Source organism: Sapajus apella, unplaced genomic scaffold, assembly GCF_009761245.1.
Source record: "Sapajus apella isolate SASKATOON/1434 unplaced genomic scaffold, GSC_monkey_1.0 scaffold14, whole genome shotgun sequence".
NCBI lineage: Eukaryota > Metazoa > Chordata > Mammalia > Primates > Cebidae > Sapajus > Sapajus apella.
This window is the reverse complement of record NW_022436954.1, coordinates 6494540-6515948: the sequence shown is the minus strand read 5'-3', so window position 1 is coordinate 6515948 and position 21409 is coordinate 6494540. Positions and strand designations below refer to the sequence as shown.

At 50.4% G+C, this 21409-nt stretch overlaps 1 protein-coding gene across 1 annotated transcript in view; it reads right to left on the bottom strand.

The window, feature by feature from the left end:
* The window catches only part of NRXN2 (neurexin 2), a 104686-nt gene that overhangs the window by 57909 nt on the left and 25368 nt on the right, over positions 1–21409 (bottom strand). Inside the window, 4 exon segments of the mRNA XM_032282940.1 lie at positions 1533–1971; positions 2727–2888; positions 11892–11936; positions 20684–20985. Of these exon segments, the coding sequence (XP_032138831.1) occupies positions 1533–1971; positions 2727–2888; positions 11892–11936; positions 20684–20985 (948 nt within the window).

Here is a 21409-nt window from a genome sequence, read left to right as displayed (position 1 = left end):
ACAGAGGACTGGAAGACCTGCAGTGCCCTGCAAGGCTTGGGCAGACTTCCAACCTAGGGAGTTACTGACCACCTGGTGGAAACCCCTAGGGGCAAAGGGATCTGTGAAGAATCCCTAGGGCTGCCCTGAGACACAGCTCTGGGATGAAACCATTTAACGTAAAGACCCGGGGTGGTGGAGGGGATGGCAATACTTCTTCGAGGAAGGACAGGAAAGAAACAGCAAGTCCATGAGAAGCAGTCACTCCCTGGGAGCCACAGTGGCCCCTCCTTCCTGTATGGGGAGGAACGGTCATTCCACCCAGACTCACAGGCCCAGCTCAGTGACAGGCAGAGGAGCACAAAAATTTAGCTGACGCTGATAAGTGCTTAAATTGGATGTTTCAGTTCTCATTTATATCAATTTCCCTTTCTTGGATAATTCTCTCATGTTCAACAAGACAGAAAAGAGTAAAGAAGAGAGAAATAGCAGACAGAAAACAAGAAGAGCATGCAAAAGACTGAATGAAGGGTGAAGGAGATAGTGGCTAGAAGTGACAGAAGGTTCAAGAACAGGTCTCTGCCCGATCCCAGCACTCTGCCCTGACACTTTATTGTTCTAGAGCCCTCATTGCTAGGTAGGAATGCAGGGCTGTTTACTGTCTTTTCACTCCATGCTCTCCCACCCCACACCAGCAGCTCTGTGACAGTGAAGATCGTCTCTTTAGTTCCCCTGCTGTCCCTATCTTCAGAACCTTGGACAGCATCTAGCACACAGTGGGTGCTCAGTTAACTGTTGAGTGAGTTTTCTTTTTTCTTTTTTTTTTCTTTTTTTGACAACAGAGTCTTGCTCTGTCACCCAGGCTGGAGTGCAATGGCAAGATCTCGGCTCATTGCAACCTCTGCCTCTCGGGTTCAAGCAATTCTCCTGCCTCAGCCTCCCAAGTAGCTGGGACTACAGGAGTGTACCACCATGCCCCACTAATTTTTGTATTTTTAGTAGAGGCGTGGTTTCACCATGTTGGCCAGGCTGGTCTTGAACTCCTGACCTCAAATGATCCACCCACCTCGGCCTCCCAAAAGTCCTGGGATTACAGGCGTGAGCCACAGCGCCCAGCCTAGTGAGTTAATTTTTTCTTTAGGTTAAATGGCTCTAGACAGAAGGGAAGCATGGCTGGGAAGATATATTCTTAAAGGAGAATGGGGTATCTGCTCTGTGTTGGGCACTGTGCTAATGCTTCTACAGATGTGCTCTTATTTTCTCCTCTCAAGGGCCCTTGTGGGATTATTCCTGTGGCAGATAAGGAAACAGAGTCTCACATGAAGCAAGTAGGGGAGCTGAGGTCTGACTGACGCCAAATGCTGTGCTCTTTCTGCCAATGTGCCATGACAGAAAGGACAATTGGGAAGATGTGAGGAGGGGTGTAGGAGAAGCACCAGGGAGGAGTACGAGATATGGTGTAGAAGAGACCAGCTGAAGAGAGATGGAGAGGGTGTCGGGGCAGATGGAAAGGGGTGGCCCAGGGAAGGGGGAGGGTCCAGAGGCCTCCTGACCTTTCCGCCCATCCCTCTGGAAGTCCACGTGACACCACTCGCCATCATTGACCTTGCGGCTGGATGCCCGCAGCTTGATGCCCCCAGATCCCATGTCCAGCAGAAGATAGAGATGGCCATCCAACAGCTCCATGGCAAAGTAGTCGGCCCGTTGAGCAGAGCTTTGGCCGCCAGCTCCACCCCCAGCCCGCCGGCCCTGGCTAAAGAGCAGCAGCCCATTGGGCTCAGTGGTGCGGAAGTCTAGGGAGATGGAGCCAGTGCGTTTAGCACTCCAGCGGGGCAGTGCCACAAAGGCCTCGGGACTCTCAAAGGTCACGGGGTCCAGGGCAGCCACATCCTCACAGCGGAATGACAAGTCCCCCTGCAGCTTCATCTTGGGGTCCCCTTCCTTTGCCAGGCGAGATAGTTCCAGTTTGAAGTCATTGTTCTTATAGACCACCTACAGGGAGAAGTGGGGTCAAGGATAAAGAATCAAAAGCAGCTTAGGGCCTGGCCACTCCCACCCAGCAGCAACCACCAGGGGACTCAGCCACCCGCCCCTGGTAGGCCCTGCTCAGTTCCACCAGACCACTCAGCTTAGGCCTCTGTTCTAGAGCTTCAGGCGCAGAGGCTGTGAACAAGCACCTCCCTTGCCACATCCTCTGTCCTGTCTTCTGGCCCAGCATGAGCATGGTGGCTTGCCCTGTGGGCGCTCAGTGCCCACTAAATTGCAGTTCATCATAACGACAAGGCCACTGGTGTGTGGTAGCCATTTTCTACTTGATGAAATATGTTCACTTACACTCTCATGTGCCCCTCACAACTTTAGGAAGTAGGCACTGACCACCCAACTACAGAGAAGGAAACTAAGCATCAGACAGGCAAATGACTTGACCACAGTCCCAGAACCAGTGAGTGGAAGGGCTGGGACTCAAACAGAGATCTTTAATCGTCACACCCAGCATTCTTTCCTCTGTACCACAGCTGCCTTTGAGGGTCCTCTATGAGGATGATGTTTCCAAGGCTCAAGGAAATGAGAGGGGAGAAGCCTCTTGATGGAGTCAATGGGCCTTAGTTTTTAAAGAGGGTATGTCTTCACCATGGACTTGGAAGGAAGAGAGGACCAGGCACCTGGCCAGATCAGACTAAGTCACACTGAAGACAGGAGCCAAAGGGCTCCTGAACAGCCCGCAGCCCCTCCCTAACCCTACTCACATCCTTGAGGCAGCCCATGAAGTTGTTGCTGACGGGCGAGCCCGGCAGGTCAGCTGTGTTGGGGCTGCCCCCGATGTAGAAGAAGTCATCAGAGCCCAGCATGGTGTAATCCTCCTGCGTGTAGCCTGTGGTGGTCAGGATCCCGTCCACTGAGATGGTCACCTGCCCAGCCCAGGGGGGAGGGAGAAAGACAGGAGACAACCAACATTAAATCCCTAGGAAGAGCTATGGCTGGGCAAAGGAGGGGCCAGAGGGCAGCGGGGGAGGGGGACCCCCATTTTTATGTCTGCTTGTCTTGGAGGAGGAACAGTGGGGGAAGAGAGGGAATGAGGAAAAGGAAGCAGCACAAGATTTGATGGTTTCAGGGTGGGCTAAGACTTGCCCTCTGGCCCTCAGCTCAGCAGGCGGGAGCCGAAGGGTACCTAGAGAGCTCCCCATGAGATACCCCAAGAAGCAGCTCCTGGAAGGCACTCTGAACAAGAATTGGGGGCTCCAGGACAGAGCCCCCATTCTGGGGCACAGGATAGGTGCAAATGACATCCTCACTTTTCTTCTCCTGAAGGGACTCTCTGGACACACATGTGACTCCAGAACTTCTTTCGAAAGCATGCCAGAGAATAGTATTCCCTGGATCTTATGGCTTAGACTCACCTGCAGCCCTCTCTGCTGGGTGTGCTGGGAAATCATTCAGTCTGGAACCAGTAGGGAGATAGAAGATAGCAGTGGGAGGACCGGGAACTCAGATATTCCTGGGAAGTCTTGGAACTTTCTGGGGTTGCCTACTGGAGCTGATTTCTGCCCTTGCTGTGCAGTCTCCAAGTCTTCACTTCTCCTAGCCCTTTCCTGAGTCTCTCTGTTCACTACTCCAATCTCCTTATATTCAGGTCACAGGAGAGGGAAGCCCTTTAGCTACATCAGCCCACTCGTCCTTCTTCCTATCTAATTGCCCTACCTACTGACACCACCAGAGTTACTCCAGGGAGTCAGGGCCAGCTTAGGGAACAAAAGAGGATAGGGCTAACCTCATAAATACCTTGTCCCTGGGCTGAAAGTTCAGTAAGAAAGCAGGATGAGCAGGAATGGGGGAGTACTTGGTGTTCCAGGAGGCATGGGGGGCTCAGTCATGGCCTGAAGAATGCAGAAGTGATCTTAGGTGGAGTGGGGCGTGACAAGGACAGGAAACTCTCCAACCCTCCCAGTACCCCCTGCAAATGCCCACCTAGTCTTCAAAAAATCTCACTCTACAAGCAGCCCACGAGGGTTCAAAACACCCAGAAAGATTGTGCGAGAAGGGCCAAGGGTTATGAGACTATGAGCCCCTACTCTAGGAAGACCTTGGTTTGGGAGGGTCAGCTGGGAAAGAGGGCAGAGCTCTGCAGGGTCAATGGGAAGCTGGTTCAGGTTTAGCCCAAAACTGTGCTTCCACAGGCCACAGCTCACCCCATTTCCCATTCCCCAAGAGTGCCTCAGCACCCTCTTTCAGGAGCAGTCTAGAGATTGGGGCCTTCCAGTCACATCCTATGCCGTCCCCACCCACACCAGTCCATGTGCACATGCCACCAGCCATCTTCCAGTGACTTGTCTCCCAGGGTCCATGGTCTCAGTGAGTGAGAGGGAGGCACTCCAAAGGGACATGAGCAGAACTGGGGCAAGTGAGCTTCCTGCTCTCCTAGGACCCTGAGTCCCCCTTGTGCCTGGCTGGAGCCTCGCAGTAAATGGGGTAGAGCTGAGCCCCACTCTCCACCTCCTGGGAACCATCAAACCTTGTGCTGGGGTAATTAGGTTCAAGAGCAGAAGGTCAGGGGTGTCTTTGTGGAAAGGGGCAGTCTGAAACCTTATGAGTCTTATTTGAGGGGAGGACTGGTCATTATTGTTTATTTATTCTTCACTCCACCCCACCCTAAGGCTGGGAATTAGGAGTCTGGGTAGAAAAGGGAAGGGTCAAAGTATTAGTCACAAAAACATGCAAATGAGATTAGACCTGGCAGAGAGGGGCTGGAGAAAGGGAAGAAGGGACTGGAATGAAAGGGCAGGAATACGATAGGGAGTGGGTCACAGGGTGAATGGGCCTCCCTGGGGCAAATTCAGTTCCACACAGCCCTCCACCTCCACTCTGCTCTGGGAGACCAGAAATTGGGCTGCTAATTACTTCCTATGCCTAAATCTGGTCACCCCAACTGGTCAGCTTCTGAGGGGCAGACACCAGCCTGAAATGTCCCTGTAACCCCACTAATCTGAACATAATCCAGGGGATTCCACGCACAGTCATTAAAGAACCCCTATGACCCAGGGCCACACTACCTGCATCTCCATCTATAAACCTAACACCCAGGGAGTCTGTGACTTTAGTGACAGAAACTCAAGTGCCCTCCTGCTTCAGTGCAGGGAAAGGGCTCTTCTGGTCCCAAAGCTCCCCACAAAGAGAATCTCCTCTTTTGGCCTCCCACCCATCTAGCCTCCCAGTTGTGAACTCCCTCCCTGGCCTCACAAGTCAGGGCACCAGCCACTGGCCATCTCCCTCACCCTATGGGCTCTCTCTATCCCACTCCATTTGCCAAGGTCAGCCTCCCTTTGCCCTCTCAGACTTAGAAGGGCCCGACAGTGTCGGGTAGAGAAGAGGAAATACCCTCCTCAGTTTCCCTCCTGGCTGGGCACAATCTCACCTTGCCCCCCTGGGCTTTTTCCTACTGGGAAAAGGGCTGCCTTAATTACCCTCTTATGGCCCAGGGGTGAGGCTGGGGCTGGGGCAGTAAGAGGAAGGACAACATAAAGAAGTGCCCTGAGGAAGGTGATCAGCTGGAGGTGGGGCGTAGAAGGAGAAAGTGGGGACAGGTTCTGGGTGGAAAGGAAGTGAAGGGTAGAGGGAATTGAGGAAGGTCTCTGGGGAAGGCAAGGAGGGAGATGACTTAGATTAGTAAAACCCGACTGTTCCCTCAGACAAATCAAAGTCCAGACACAAAAATGGCAGGTTCGTTAGTAAAAGCAGGAAACAGGGGAATAATTCCCCCGGTCCCCCTCCACCCCGGGGGTTCATGATGCCCCTGCCCCCCAACCCCCCCAATGCATCTTCTGGAAGGGGTGGGGCCGGCGGGGGAGGAGGGAAGGGAGGGGGCCATGCAACACAGAACAGCCACTGCAGCTGGACACATGCAGGTTAGAGGAGCAGGATGGGGCCAGGCCCAGCAGAACAGGCCAGAGAAAGGCAGCCAGGTAAGAAGGCGTGCAGGGCAGGGGCACTGGGAGGAGCAGAGATGGAGGCGACAGAGCTGTGGGATGCAGGTAGGGACAGTTTCCTTCCAGTGATAGAGGGAAGAGAGAGGAGTGACCACTAGAACAGAGACACTTATGGATTGAAAAAGGAAGAGCAGGGACATTTGACTCTACCTTCCTTATCAGCAGGTGACCCAGCACTCATTCCACCACCCATTCGCCACCGATCACCAACCCCCAGACACACCTGAGTACACATCACATCCTACCCAGGGCAGTGGGACATTCCAGCTGTCTCCTTCCAAACAGCATCACTGAGACACAGCAGAGTATCTGCACCCAACCCATGCCAACCCACTCAACACAGACAAGCAGGCCGAGTGGGTACTGAGCTGGCCAAGGGGAATAAGCCAGAGCTTCTGTCCTGGAAGACTTGTGTCCAGCCAGAGGAGAGGGGAGAGAATGCAGAGGCAGCAGAAGCCCACTGGCCAGCCCCCACTGTGCTCCCCAGGAGCAGAGAGGCGGGCTGGAGGTGGCCACAAGGGGCAGCCTGTGACTTGGGTAGGCTCTCAGCCCTCCCTGCTGACCCCCTTCTCTTCCTGCTCCACACACTTCCCCTGTGGCAGGCTGTGCAGGATATGAAACTAGGTCCTGGCCATAGATAACTCCACACTGGTGGGGACTCCATGTCCACCATGCCTTAGAAAGAAAGGCTGAGGAAGAGGGGAAGTATCCTTCTGCCATCTTCTGGAGACTTTCCCAGCCACCTGTGATGATCACAGGGTCACTGACCTCATTGGGAGGGGGACTTATTCTAGGAAGAACAAGACTGAGGGCGGGTATGTTCAACTTGTGAGCAAGCTAGCTGGGCTAGGGAGATTCCAAGCCCCTTGATATTGTGTGCCAAAGTGTCTCCGTGGGCTTTTCTTTTCCTGTGAGAGTCCATCGCTGTTATCAAATTTTCAAAGGGATCCATGAGCCAAAGGTGGTTAAGAGCAACTAGTCTAGGAGAAAGGTCCAGACATCCCCTTAGGATTGAGTGGGTGGAAATAAGGGATAAAGACAAAGGGGAAGAAAGGGTCTCCAGGCTGAGTGAGATACTGCAAGTCCTGCTAAAGGTTTGGGTTAGCTACCTCTTCAGTGTGAGGGCAGCAGCTAACCAGAGACTCAGGTTGGAAAGACACACCATGAAGACAAACTTAACTGGCAGGCATAGCCCTGCTGTGGATCCTGAGGTTGGGATTTGATCGTTTGGGAATAGAGAGGAAAGATATGAGGTCAGAAATCCTGGGCCCTCAGCCAGGCATGGTGTCTCACGCCTATAATCCCAGTAGTTTGGGAGGCCAAAGCAGGCAAATTGTCTGAGGTCAGGAGTTCAAGACCAGTTTGGCCAACATGGTGAAACCCCGTCTCTACCAAAAATACAAACAAATTAGCCAGGCATCGTGGCATGTGTCTGTAATCCCAGCTACTCAGGAGGCTGAGGCAGGGGAATTGCTTGAACCAGGGAGGTGGAGGTTGCAGTGAGCTGAGATTGTGCCACTGCACTACAGCCTGGGCAACAGAGTGAGACTGTGTCTCAAAAAAAAAAAAAAAAAGAAAGAAAGAAGAAGGGGAAAAAAAAGAAATCCTGGGCTCTCGTTCAGCCTTTGCCCTTTTCCAGAACAATCCCATTTTACCTCTCTGACTCTCACCTGTAAGAGGAGTCTAACAACTTCGGTCACTCCCATTTCTTCCAGGCTTACTTTGAGCACCAAATGAGAAAACTGAAGTTAAATTCCTCATCTGGCTATGTGATCCTAGGCAAGGTGCATTCTCTGGGCTTCAGTTTCTCCCATCTGTTAACTGGGAACAATCTCTCCCTGCTACCTGCAGTCCAGGCATTCATCAAATTTAAATGATATTTGAAAGAGGACAGCTATTCAAAGACTCCCAGTGTGTGTATAAAGAACTATCATTATTTTTACAAGCAAACTCCATCAGCCTGATCACACCTAATCCAAACTTCTCAACCTTCTCAAGGTTGGCCTTTTTGCTATATATCCACCCTCTCCCCCAAGAAGAAGTATTCAAACAACATGAAGAGAGTCCATACAAGTGAGTTAGTAAAAATAAATTGAAAACTAGACAAAACCTGTCTGGGGGATGCCTTGGGAATCAGAATACACTGAACCCTGTTACAAGGCCTCTGACTTTGGTTTTGTCCTGAAAGAGCTGATTCCTAGTACAGGTTTATGAAGGTCTGTGAGGCCACCGAAAGGCAACCAGATCTGGTCATCAGTCAGTATTGCTCATGCAGGAAAGTGCAGGCTTTAGAGACTCAGAATTTAGCAGATACTTTCCTTTCCAGGGCCGAAGTGAGACAGCATAGTTTGTTTCTTTTTGTTTGTTTTATGCATGCGTGCGTGTGTGCGTGTGTGTGCGTGTGCGTGTGTGTGTGTGTGTGTGTGTGTGTGTGTGTGTGTGTGTTTTAGAGACAGGGTTTCTTGCTGGGGCACAATGGCTCATGCCTGTAGTCCTAACACTTTGGGAAGTCGAGGTGGGCAGACTGGCTCAGCTCAGGAGTTCGAGACCAGCCTGGGCAATACAGTGAAACCTGTCTCTACTAAAAATACAAAAAATTAGCCAAGTGTGGTGGCACGCACCTGTAGTCCCAAACTATTCAGGAGGCTGAGGCAGGAGAATTGCCTGAACCTGGGAAACGGAGGTTGCAATGAGCTGAGATCATGCCACTTCACTCCAGCCTAGGCAACAGAGTAAGACTCTGTCTCCAAAAAAATAAAGAGTGGGTCTTGCTATGTCACCCACGCTAGTCTTGAACTCCTGGGCTCAAGCAATTCTACCTTAGCCTTGAGTAGCTAGGACTACAGGTGCCTAGCTGGTGATTTGCATTTTTTTTTTTTTTTTTTGGAGATGGAGTCTCACTCTGTTGCCAGGCTGGAATGCAGTGACATGATCTCAGCTGATTGCAACCTCTGCCTCCCAGGTTCGAGTCTCCTGCCTCAGCCCCAAGTAGCTGGGATTACAGATATGCACCACCATGCCCAGATAATTTTTTGTATTTTTAGTAGAGGCGGAGTTTCACCATGTTGGCCAGGATGGTCTCAATCTCTTGACCTTGTAAACTGCCCACCGCAGCCTCCCAAAGTGCTGGGATTACAGACAACTATGCCCGGCTGGTTGTTTGCTTAACCAACTTAAGTCATTCATCTTTCCTCCTCTTCTCCAGCCCAATTCCTGAAACATTCTGAGCTTTCATACAACTATTTTGGAACAGATTCTTTTTGTTGTTGTTGTTTGTTTGTTTGTTTGTTTGTGACAGAGTCTTGCTCTGTTGCCCAGGCTGGAGTGCAGTGGCGCAATCTCAGCTCACTGCAACCTCTGCCTCCCAGGTTCAAGCAATTCCCTGTCTCAGCCTCCAGAGTAGCTGGGATTACAGGCACCCACCATGATGCCTGGCTAATTTTTGTATTTTTAATAGAGACAGGGTTTCAGCATCTTGGCCAGGCTGGCCTTGAAGTCCTGACCTTGTGATCCACCCACCTCAGCCTCCCAAAGTGCTGGGATTACAGGCATGAGCCATTGTGTTCAGGGATGGATTCTTAAGAAGAGATGTTAATAGGATCTCCGAGTGAGCCAGAGATGCTATATTCTCCAGAGTTTGCTATGGAAGAGAATTATTTCTTTACAAAACATCCTTGCCCTGGAAACACTGAGATAATCAGTTAACATTTTATAAAGCTTAATAACATTACAATTTCCTTTACAGAGTACAAATGTTTTCACTTCTATTACTCTACTTGATCTTCACTCTGAATGCATGTAACAGGCAATGCAAGTATATTACCTCAATTAGCCCATTTGGTAGGTAAGGAAACTGAGCTTTAATAGCTTCAGCCCACATTGTCAATTTTTAACCAATTTGAGGCTAGATGGAAAGTCTGCTGGGTCCTAATTCTAGGATGGTACTCTCCAGAGGCTTGGGGTATACCACATGGCTTGATCTTGCCTCCCTTCTGTCCCCAAAGTCATAGGTTGGCTATCCAGGGAAGTACTGTGAAGACAGTGGCCAGCCCCTGACAGGTACTCAATGGCCTGGCCTGAGCTGGACAGGTAGCTGCTAACTCCTAGAAGCAGAAGCTGAAGAAACAAGAAGACTGGCATTGTATGACCCTTTGGAACACCAGGACCACTGGGAATGGCCACCTGAGGTCTTAAATTGGGGAGGGCTGGAATGGCTTTGGGCATGGGCACTAGTCTATGCAGTCTGTTTGGGTGCAAGAAAACATGGACCTGCAGAAGTGTCAGGAAAAGCCAGATGTGGCCTGAGAGGCAGAGCTTCCTAGAGAAGTGGGGGAGCCACTCAAATTGGGAGCCCCAACTGTTACGCTTCCCTCCTCATCAGCCAGCCTTGTAAACCCAGGAGGTTGGGCAGGCCAGGCAGCTGCTGCAAGCAGCACCAGCCCCACGAGTGCAGACACGTCCATCTGCAGGGTCCCCAGCTTGGTGCTCAATCACTCTGCATTATTAATAGGCGATGACTAACCAGCTGCTGCTGCAGAGCCAGGACTGGGCAGGCACAAGGGAATCCCAGGGGATAGCACGCAGCAGGGCCTACAGGCACACACTCTGAGGTGACGCAAGGAGCAAAGAGCCAGCCCCAGCTCCTTCCCTGTTCCTACCTGCCATGGCACTGAGACTGAAGGGCCAGTCCCCACAGTCTACCTCCACACAGAGTCCTTGCCAGGCTCAAAACCCACACAGTCAGGCAGCCCCCAGCTCACACCATCTCACACATGGAGAGTCACCAGCAGGGCCTCGTACACACACAGTACAGCTTCCCACTAACACCCCAAAATGTCACGCCAACATTTACACACAGTCACACCCACACACCAACACACACCAGCTGCATTTACACAGACACCCACACCAACACTCACCAGGACTGAGCCCAACCCAAACAGAGGAGCTCGGTGACAAGGACAACCAGTGCTGCCCCTTCCCACCCCTCTGGGCCTCTTCCTCTCACTCCCCTCAACAAGGAAGGAAACCAGCCCCTGTCAGAGGCCATGCGGGGGAGTCAGCGGGCAGAGAGGACAGGGGGTGAAGAGAAGGAAGACAGTGTGAAACACAGTGTTAGTCAGAGCAGTGGAGCAGTTGGGGGGGAGCTGGACGCTAACCCTGGTGGGGGGAAAAGACCATTCATGCCATGCAAAATGTGGGGGACATGGAACCAGGAACCCTCAAGGCTGAGAAGTGCGGGAGGGGATGGCACCTTTCCCGGAGCAGCCAGCACTGGGCAGCCCCCAAACTGCTATGAACCGGTGATTTGCATGAGGTCTGGACTGATCCCAGGCAGCTCTGCATCTCCCAGGGCCATGCCCCTCAACCCCTTGGAACCCACCTGGCTGGCTGCCACTGGAGGTCTCGCCCCTAGCCCCCTCCCCCAGCTTGAGGGGCCCTGTCCAGGGAGCGACAGTGAGCAGGGCATAGCATGTCATGGGATGGTGTTTTCCATGGATTTTCAGGAGACCAAGAAACTAAATCAAAGGAAAAAACAAGGGAGGGGAGGGAAAAAAACAAAATAAAGCAATAGAAATAAGCAGCCTGGCATCGGGGCTGGTCTAACCAGAGCTGATGAACATGGGGCCTGCCCCCAGGTCTCTCTGGCCAGGAATCTGAATTCGGGAGTTAGGGATTACAGCAGGGACAAGCCAAATTCCTCGATTTCCATTTGTCTTTTGGATTTCAGTTTGGACCAAAAAAGAAAGAAAAGGGAAAGAGGGAAACTAAAAGAGAAGCAAAATCTAAAGATTGTCTAGGACGCAAAAAACAAGTGGAAGAGCAAAACAACCAAAAACCAAACAGGGAGAGGAAACAAAAGAGGGAGAATCGAACAGTTAAAAAAACCCACGGCAAACCAAACGGTAAGACAATTAGAGTGATATCTACCAGATAATGCAGTTTGTTTACCATAGCGTGTCCAATCCCTGCGTGCTTCACCGGAGATGGGGGGGAGGGGGAGGAGGGGGGTGTCAAAAAAAAACAACAAACACAACAAAAGAACAGAATGAAAAGAAAAGAAAAATAAAATGACCAACTGTGAAACTCAAGGAAGGAGGAAAAATATATATCCATATATATTTGGTTGTTTGTTCCAACCCTCCCACATTAGGTTCAGCGAAAGTATTTGTTTAAAGAAAATTAAATTATAATGGGGGAAGGAAATAAAACACACACAAAAATTAAGTCCCTTCTTCTTCCCATACCTCCCCCACCTCTCCTCTGGATTCCTCCTCCCCCCGCCATCCCCTCCCGGAAGAAGAGCCGTCTGCAGAGAAGGGGAACAGTTAGAGACCTTGGTTAGTACAGAAGAAAACAACAAAACAACTGGACCAAGAAAGCAAAGACTTAAAGATGGCCGACATTCCGCAGATGAGACAGAAAGGTTAGTTCGGTTTTTCACTCATACCTTGCCCCACCTGTCCCTGCCCATCACTTGGTCCCCTGGGTTATAAGCGTGTTAGTAACACACACAGAGTCGGCAACGGGGTTTTCCAACAGATGGTGAGAGAGGGAAGGCAGGGGATTAAGAAGCAGACCCAATTATGCAGTATTAGTAAGTCCTATCAGCTGAAATGTTAGAGAGTTGAGGGAAAGGAAGGGAGGGAACAAGGGCTGTGAGAAGGAATGGGCTTTTGGTTGGAGCCATGGACTTATGGGTTTGTTGGCTAACTGATCAACCAGATGGCTTTCCAGAGAACTGGCTGAAGAATGAGTCAGTGCTGGCCAACTGGCTGACCAGTGGCCATGCCGGGTTAATGGATTAACCAGTTGGTGATGGGCCAGCTGGCTACCAGTCTGGGAAAAGAGTGGGCATCACCCCTGGAGAATCAAAGGACTGGCAAGAATGAGAGGCAATTTCATTTGGAGGCAAAAGGAAGAGGTTCCCAAGGAGCATAGGGGGGGCCACAGATGCCTGCTTTTCCTGGGGATGGAGAATATGCAAATGATCCAGGGAGTCACTTTTTTTTTTTTTTTTTTTTTTTTTTGCTTCTCATCCTTGAGAAGGGAAGAGACAGTGAGTCGCCACCAGAACAGGGGAAAGGAAACCTTGCCCTCTACGGACTGGCAGAGGACTCACACATTATATTGAATTATTCCAAATCCTCCCTCTCCTCCCCATCTCCCACCCATAGTTGATTCCTCCCACCTGTCCACCTTGACATTTAGAACTTTCCCCAAAAGTTCTCCAGGCTCTTCGATCATTCCAACCCCATTCTCTTATTCTCTGGGCTGCCGTCCCTCTCAAAATCAAGTGCTCACCACCACCACCCCTACAAATCTCTAGAATTGGTAAGGCCATCCCAGCAGCACAGCCTCCTCTCATGTATACCCAGAAACCCCTGAGTCTCTGCTCCCCATAGCCAGTGCCAGAAATTCACTCCCCCTACACCCAAAAAAAAGGAACATGGATGCCCACCTACCTCTAAAATCCCCGACTTTTCCCTAGGCTATAAGCCCACTCTTTCTGCCCCAATCTCTAGTGTCCCCACTCTCACATAGTTCTAAGTTCATTTTCTCTTCTCACTGCCAAAGACAGCAGCAACAACCACCTTCTAAATTACCCCCGTCTTTGGAGAGGGGATGTCAGAGGCACTGAGGCAGCTTTACTTAAGAGTCTTAGAGATGGAGGGACATTATTGCTTGATGCCTGTTAAATACTAAACTGTACCCCTGAGAGTGTGATTGTGAGGAGAGGTATTCTAGGGACAGATCCATTAGTTAGAGAGTTGTTATAACCAGTGGGCACAGGACTAATTCAGTAAGATAATGAATAAGAGCCTCATATAATTAAAAATAACAGAATTCAATATTTAGCAGCCAGAAGATGTGCTGAATAACCAATATTAATTATTAGTGATGCAGAAGCAGTTTACATAGCAAGAGAAGAGTCTAATTGCAGGTGCAGTGATGGGAGCCAGGGGATAGCGTGTAATAAGAGGATTAATACTGGAGGCTGGTAGGACTGTCATGAAATGAAGAGGCCAACTAGTCAGAACAAGGAACAATTAGCTTCAGGGCAGCTAAACAATCAGGCCCAAAAAGGTAAGTGCTGTCGGGTATCACTGCACTAGTCAAACAAGGCAGGAAGAAAAAGGTGTTGGAGGTAAAAATCCAGCTACTACTCTTTGAGTTAGAACTGGTTGTGGAGAATAAAATAAGATTTAAAAGTTTTCAACTTTATGAAGAAGATTCCATTTTTAACAAGTAGAACAGCAAATTAAGAATCAGGAGTGAGAAAAAAAGGGATGTGAGTTCAAAGCCTTGCGCCTTCCACTAATTTGTCGAGAGATCCAGGCTTCCTCTGAAAAATAGCGGGGTTGGAGTAGATGAGAAGGGGCCCCTCTAGACCTAGGGATTAAGGATCCAGACCCAGTCCAATGAAGACCATGCTTATAAGGGCAATTGTTGTGAAATACTAGAATGGAACTTCCACTGGAACCCATTTCTGGTGGCCTGGGACACATCACACGGAAGGGGTACAAAGTAGCCTAGGTCTTCCCAATGGCCAAGATCTGGAGAGCCGAGGCTTCAGACTAATAGATGAGCAATGAAGGCTTTATCCCACTCACAGAAACAGCTAGAGAGCTCCTGGAGCCTGGGAGCACAAGAATGACAACACATGATGAATGAGAAGGGCATCAAAGTCACAGAGGGGAGAAGTCAGGCATCATATCAAGTGGTCATTTTTACCAAGTCTTTCTGACTCAAATGCCAGCTCTAGGATTTCATGAGGCAGAAAGGAGAGCCCTGGGACAAAACTATACCTCATCTCTACCTTGAAATCTTAGTGTAGCTCCAGCCCCCTCAAGAAAGCCAAGAGAGGGAATATTTACACAAATCACAAAAATCGGGAGTGAAGACAATCTGTGGAGCTTGAGCATGAGAAGCTCAGGACAAAGAGAAGAGGAACCCACTCCACTTGCATGTAAGAGGGACCCATTTTTCAGAGATACAAGCAGAACATTGAAGATTGAAATGGCTTCAACATTTGAGAACTTCCAAGAATGACAGAGGCACAAGACAAACTCCAGCTTCCTTTGCATTTTGCACCAATGACAACAACCAGGCCCTTACTTGGAGGCAGAGGAACAGAGTGGCTTTGAAGTCAGACTTCCAATTCCACCACTTCCTAACTGGATAACCTTGAGCAAGTTCTTTAACCTTCTGCGTCTTATTTTTCTCATCAGTAAAATGGAAATAATATGTCCACCTCACAGAGTTGTCATAAAAATTACGTGAGATAGTAAAGAGCAATGAGATCCTTGAGGCCAGGGGCTAGTGGGGAAAGACGTTACAGTGCAATCTGAGAAGTGCTGTGACAAAAAGATAGAGTCCTGAGGAAATTTAGAGGAGGGACCAGGAGAGGTGTTCTGGTCTTGTAAAGTGAATTAGAGTCAGGTGCAGTGGCTCAGGCCTGTAATCCCAGCACTTTGGGAGACTGAGGTGAACAGATCACTTGAACTTGAGGTCAGCAGTTCGAGACCAGCCTGGCCAACATGGTGAAACCCTGTCTCTACTCAAAATACAAAAATTAGCTGGGCATGGTAGCAGGAGCCTGTAATCCCAGCTACTCAGGAGGCTGAGGCAGAAGAATCACTCAAACCTTGGAGGCAGAGATTGCAGTAAGCCAAGATCACGCCACTGCACTCCAGCCTGAGAGACAAAGTGAGACTCCGTCTCAAAAAAAAAAAAAAAAAAAAGTAAAAAAGTGAATTGGAGGGTTTTTTCCCAAGAGGACAAGAAGTAGTTCAGTGCTCATATGAAGTAGTTAGAACTGCTACTTTTGGACATGGGTCCTCATGTCCAAAATCTTACCAATTAAGAAAGAGACGAAATAGATCAGAAAAAAACTACTAGAAAAACAACTACAAACACTCAATATTTGCTGGTATTAAGCCACCAATTTGCTTACCACCTAGAAGTACAGATAAGGAATGAATGCAAATATTGACAACACAGGCAGAATGTGATGACAAGGCTCAAATACACACGTTTCCAAAGGCTCAAAGAACATAGCCAAGAAGGGAGGCTGGCTGGAGGAATGGATCAAGGGAGGCTTTATGAAGATGGTGGCATTTAAGCTGGGCCTGAAGAATGGAAAAAAACACAACTAATTCGTGCCAGGCAGTGTGTTGAGTGTTTTAAGGCAATACCTCAGTTAGTCATCAAAAGGCTCATTCTCACTTTGCTGATGAAGAGCTGAAGCTCACAGAAGTTGTATAACTTGCCTAAAGGCACTCAAACTATTGGCAGAGCTGGGATTTGAATGTGGTCTTTCTGACTCAAACCCCAGATCTAGGATTTCACCAGGCAGAAAGGAGGGCAAATGAGTGGTGTCCGTAGGAGAACTGTGAAAACAAAGGAAAAAGCTAGGAAAGTTGGCATGGATGGGTATGGAGAACAGCACAGCTGGGCCCTGAGACAGTGTGTACGCCATGCCAGAGAGGGAGAGAGGCCTGGGCAGGAAGGAGAGGAAGGGAACCTAAGTGTCTGATGGACTCCACCCCTGGGGACTCCATCCTTAGGGGAATGCATTCCTAGGGAATGCATCCCTAGAATCCTAGGGGCCTCCACTCTTAGTGACCCCATCCTTGGGGACTCCATCCTTGTGGGGGCTACACTCTTGGAGACCATCCTTGAGGATGGTATCCTTGGTGGACTCCATCCTTGATGACTGGATGCCTGTGGACTCCATCCTTGAGGGCTGCATCCTTGATGGACTCCAACCTTGGGAACTCCATTATTGGGGATTCCATCTTTGGGTATTCTATCCTTGGCAGAGTCCATCCTTAGGGACTGCATCTTTAGGGGACTCTGTCCTTGGGGGACTCCATCACTGTGGACGCCATCCTTGGGGACTCCATTCTCGGGGGACTCCATTCTTGGGGACTCCATCCTTGGCAGACTCCATCCTTGGGGACTGAATCCTTGGGAACTCCATCCTTGGGGACCACATCTTTGAGGGACTCCATCCTTGGGGACCACATCTTTGAGGGACTCCATCCTTGAGGACCACATCTTTGAGGGACTCCATCCTTGGGGACTACATCTTTGAAGGACTCCATCCTTGGGGACTGCATCCTTGGGGACTCCATTTTTGGGACCTGGAGGAGCTCCTGAAAGCCTCTGCACCAAGAAGAGGAGTTATCCAAGCTAGGCAGGAAGAAGCACCATGTGATATTTTGATAGCCAGCTTGTCTTCCAAATTTGGTGCTGGCTAATGAGGAAATGGGTTTGCACATTGCTTGCATAATGGTGGGAGGCAGTTGGGAAGCATACTGGGTATGGGAGGAGAGTGGGCCCAGGACTTAAAATAGGCCTCAGGGAATCCTCAGAGGTAATCATTCCTGCCAAGATCCTCCAAGAGACACCTCCAGTCACAGTGACCTCAAGGGCTGGATTTGAAAAGGCGAGAGAAGAGAGAGCAAAACACTGTCTTATCAGTTGCCCCTGGTCCTAACTGCTATGTTCTGAGAGCCTCTAGATGATTCCAGGGATAATTACCAAGTCCAGGAAAAAAGAAGGGGAAATTCTGCCTCCTTCTGGTCTTTGGAGCTGGCCTTTGACCCACTCCCATGGCTGCAGAAGCAAAGGGAATGGAGACCCCTCAGTGCTGGTTCTCGAGCAGGTCCTCCCCAGAAGGCCATCTCCCTGGCCATTCTAACCAAATGAGAAAAATAACCTGGAAGCCACATTGTTCTCAGATCCTGGCACTCTATCCTGTAAGGCTGAAGACAGATGTCATTTCTCCCTGTCCTTGCTCCTGGCTCAAAACCTGGGGGAGACAGAATATTGATTCAAACCACTCAACCCATCATCACACCTTCTTATCACATAAGTGTTGTCCCAATCCCAGGATATCATCCAGACACCATAGAAACTTGGTTGAGGCCGGACTCAGTGGTTCATGCCTGTAATCCCAACACTTTGGGAGGCCAAAGTGGGAGAATCGTTTGAGGTCAGGAGTTCAAGACCAGCCTGGCCAACATGGTGAAACCCCATCTCCACTAAAAATACAAAAATTAGTCAGGCGTGGTGGCAGGCACCTAATCCCAGCTACTCGGGTGGCTGAGGCAGAAAAATCACTTGAACCCGGGAGATGGAGGTTGGAGTGAGCCAAGATGGTGCCATTGTACTCCAGCCTGGACAACAAAGTGAGACTCCATCTCAAAAAAAAGAGAAGAAAGGAAAGAAAGGAAGGAAGGAAGGGAGGGAGGGAGGGAGGGAGGGAGGGAAAGAAAATGTGGTTGAGTAGGGCTTCTCTATATTGGCACTACTGACATTTGGGGTTAGATAATTCTTTATTATGAGGGCTGTCCTGTGAACTGTAATGTGTTTAGCATTGTCCTGGCCTCTACCCACAGGATGACAGTGGTATCCCCAAGTTATAACAACCCAAAACATCTCCAGATGTTGCCAAATGTCTCCTTGGGACCACAACACGATTGAGTGATTGGGAAACAGTGCTCTAGGGACATAGGATCCAATAAATTACTCTTTGAGGCCATGAAAAACAGGCCCGTGAAGGGCCTGGTAAGGATGAACTTGGCCACAGTCCAGGCCTTAAGCGAGGGCAGTGGAGCCAAAGCATGGCTCTGAGGCTGACCTTCCCCTAGTTGCCATGATGACCAAAAGAGGGCTGCTTGTCTGCAGCTCCTACACCTCACATTTATGGGTGTGGACTAGAGTCAACAAATTCCCCCAGAAGCCCTTTATAAAAAGAGTGCTCAATCAAAGTCTTTAAGCAGACACTTCTATGAGCCTCAGGATTTGCTTTAGGGTCAACATGACCTGCCTCTGCTCTGAGCCTTCTGGTAGAACAATCGGGTGAATTGGTTTCCATCAGTTACCAGCTTGGACTCTCGACTCCGGGAACCTAAGGAAGAAGAGCTGAGGGTCACTGTCTACACTCAGCACTGCTGAGGCCAGGTGTCTCCTCTGTGTGGCTCCTCCAGCCACAGACCTCTCCCTCATCTTGGGTATCACTCAAGTCCTAGGGTGTTTAAGGTTTCTGATGCTTGCTTGGCACTGGCATGGCCTTGCTCTATTCACTTTTAACAGACTCATCCTGTCTCTCAAGAGCTGAAGTCCTAGAAGGGCAGGGACCATGTCTTTTTTTCCCCCTTTGTTTCCACTATGGATCCACCATATATTTTTTGGTCATATGATGCATGGATAGGGACTCTGAACTTGGAGCACCTTGCTGAAGTCAGTTTCAGGTGACAGTGCTGGTCCTAGGGAGAGCAAAGTGAGCAGGACGCACCAAAGGTAACTCCTCCATACACCCCCCTAATAAAATGTGTGTGACACCTGAAACTGTCACAAATGCACATGACACACTCAGGTGCACTCAGTAATGACAACTCGGGACAGCCCTCTGATTGGGTAAAGGGATGATTTGACAAGAAGAGGTGCACTGCATTGAGAAGTGACTCCACCAAACATGTCACTCTTTGAAACACGGGGGCTGCTAAGAATAGGCATGTTAGTAGGAGCCCAGCTGCAACAAGTAGCACAGGCCTGAGGAAGAGCAGCAGGATTAGTCACTGCATTCTCCCAGCAAGGAGGAGTGGTATTAATGAGGAGGCATCCCCACCAGATCATCATCGATGGTGTAAAATCAGAATAGGTAAGAAGAGCAAGCTCAGCCAAGATCCTGAACCTGCTGATGAGCCTTTCAGTGGGAGGAAGGGGAGGAGAAGGAGGATGACAGGAGGAGAGACAAGGAAGGTTAGCCACCACACTGCTAGAACCAGGAAGTTCAGAGAAGGTAACTAGAAAGAGACTGGCCAGAGACAGCTTCACCTACACTAGCCACCCTGGGCCTTGGGAAAGGTGAAGAGGACTATTCCTAAGAGGACATGTCCAGTGGGGGCATCTGGGAACGGGAGCTGAGGGGACACTGCAGAGAAGAGTTCTGTCTTGTCTGCAGGAGCCAATGAAGGAAGGTCTCTGAGCACCTGCATGGGCTTGCCCAGGAGCCAGGGGAGGCAGAAAGCAAGCCATGGATGTTGGGAGGGCCTGGCTCCTTTGAAAGAAAGAGAAAGAAAAGAAGGGCGTGTCCTGCCCAGAGGAGACAAAGGGCCAAGCTCCCTCTCTGGTCCTGCTCTCTGTCACCCACCTGCTGTGCCACCACCTCACTGACTCCATCCCTGCCTCTGCCCTAAAAAAGCCTTGGCTGAGGGCAAAACACATCCTGCCCCCACACATAACTCAGGCTTGCCTTTGTGCCTTGCTGCCCTAGTGTTGGTACACCTTCATCTATCAGGCCAAAGCCTGCTCCTCACCCCCTGGCACCCAGGCACACCCATTCAGGCACTGGCTCACTCCTCCCATCTCCTGAATTGCCCTTCTGCTAAGTCCCTGTTTTCTTAGCCCCAACCCTTGAGATACCAGCTTCTCCCAACAATCTGAACCCAGTCCTTCCCCTGCCCTCAGCCTCCTGCCCAGGAGAAGCTCTGGAGCCTCCTTCTAGCTTAGCTCCCTGGTCCCTGAAGCCTGCCAGCCACTGCAGCCTTATGTTGGGACCTTCGCAGCCCCAAGCCCTGTTCTTCTCCAGATCCCACCTCACTGCCCAGCCCTGATCCCTCCACCACAACCTCCCAGCAGCCCCCTCTCCCAATCCCCATTCTGCCCCAGGTATAGCTAATCCCTGGCCTTCCTCTCACTCCCCCTACCTGGCGCAGGTTTCGGGTGACCCGGACGTCATGCCAGGCGTTGTCGTTGAACTTGCCATTGACGGGTTCCACAAGGGCCTCGAAGGCACCTGAGCCTAGGTTGATGACCAGCCAGACAGCCCCAGACTTGAGGGACAGGTTGACGTAGTCGGCCGACTTGCCTGTGTGCAGCATCAGGCCATTGCGCTGCAGGGTGCGGAAGGCCAGCGTGATCTCGTCAGTGCTGCTCTGGATAGGGTTGTGTGACAGGTCGTAGCAAAAGAACTCATTGCCTTTGAAGGTCGCCACAAACTCCTCCTTGCCTGGATGTCATGGTGTGGGGAAACAGGAAAAGGCTGAGTGGGGTGGGGTACACCAGAGCTTCCCTCTCCCCTCCAGCAACCCAGGCACTGGTCCTGGGCACCAGGAGCCCAGAGGTCCCAACCTGTAGCTTTAGGCCCCTTTCCCTCCCTCAGCCTGTCAACCATCCTCTCAGGACCCTGCCGTCTCTGCAGTCAAAAGTCAATGTCCCCCATGTCCATTTCTAAACTAGGAGGCTGCTAAGAGGCTCCCATACTGACAGTTGACAATTACTCTGCCAAAGGACCCAGCAGAGTGGAGGGTGCTCACCATCTCCTCCCCACCAACCTTGCCATCGGCCACTCCCCTTAACAAAGGGATATGGAAGGGACACAAGAGGTTCTGCCTTACTTCTCCCTGGGAGCTCCTCCCCTATGGCAGGGTCCA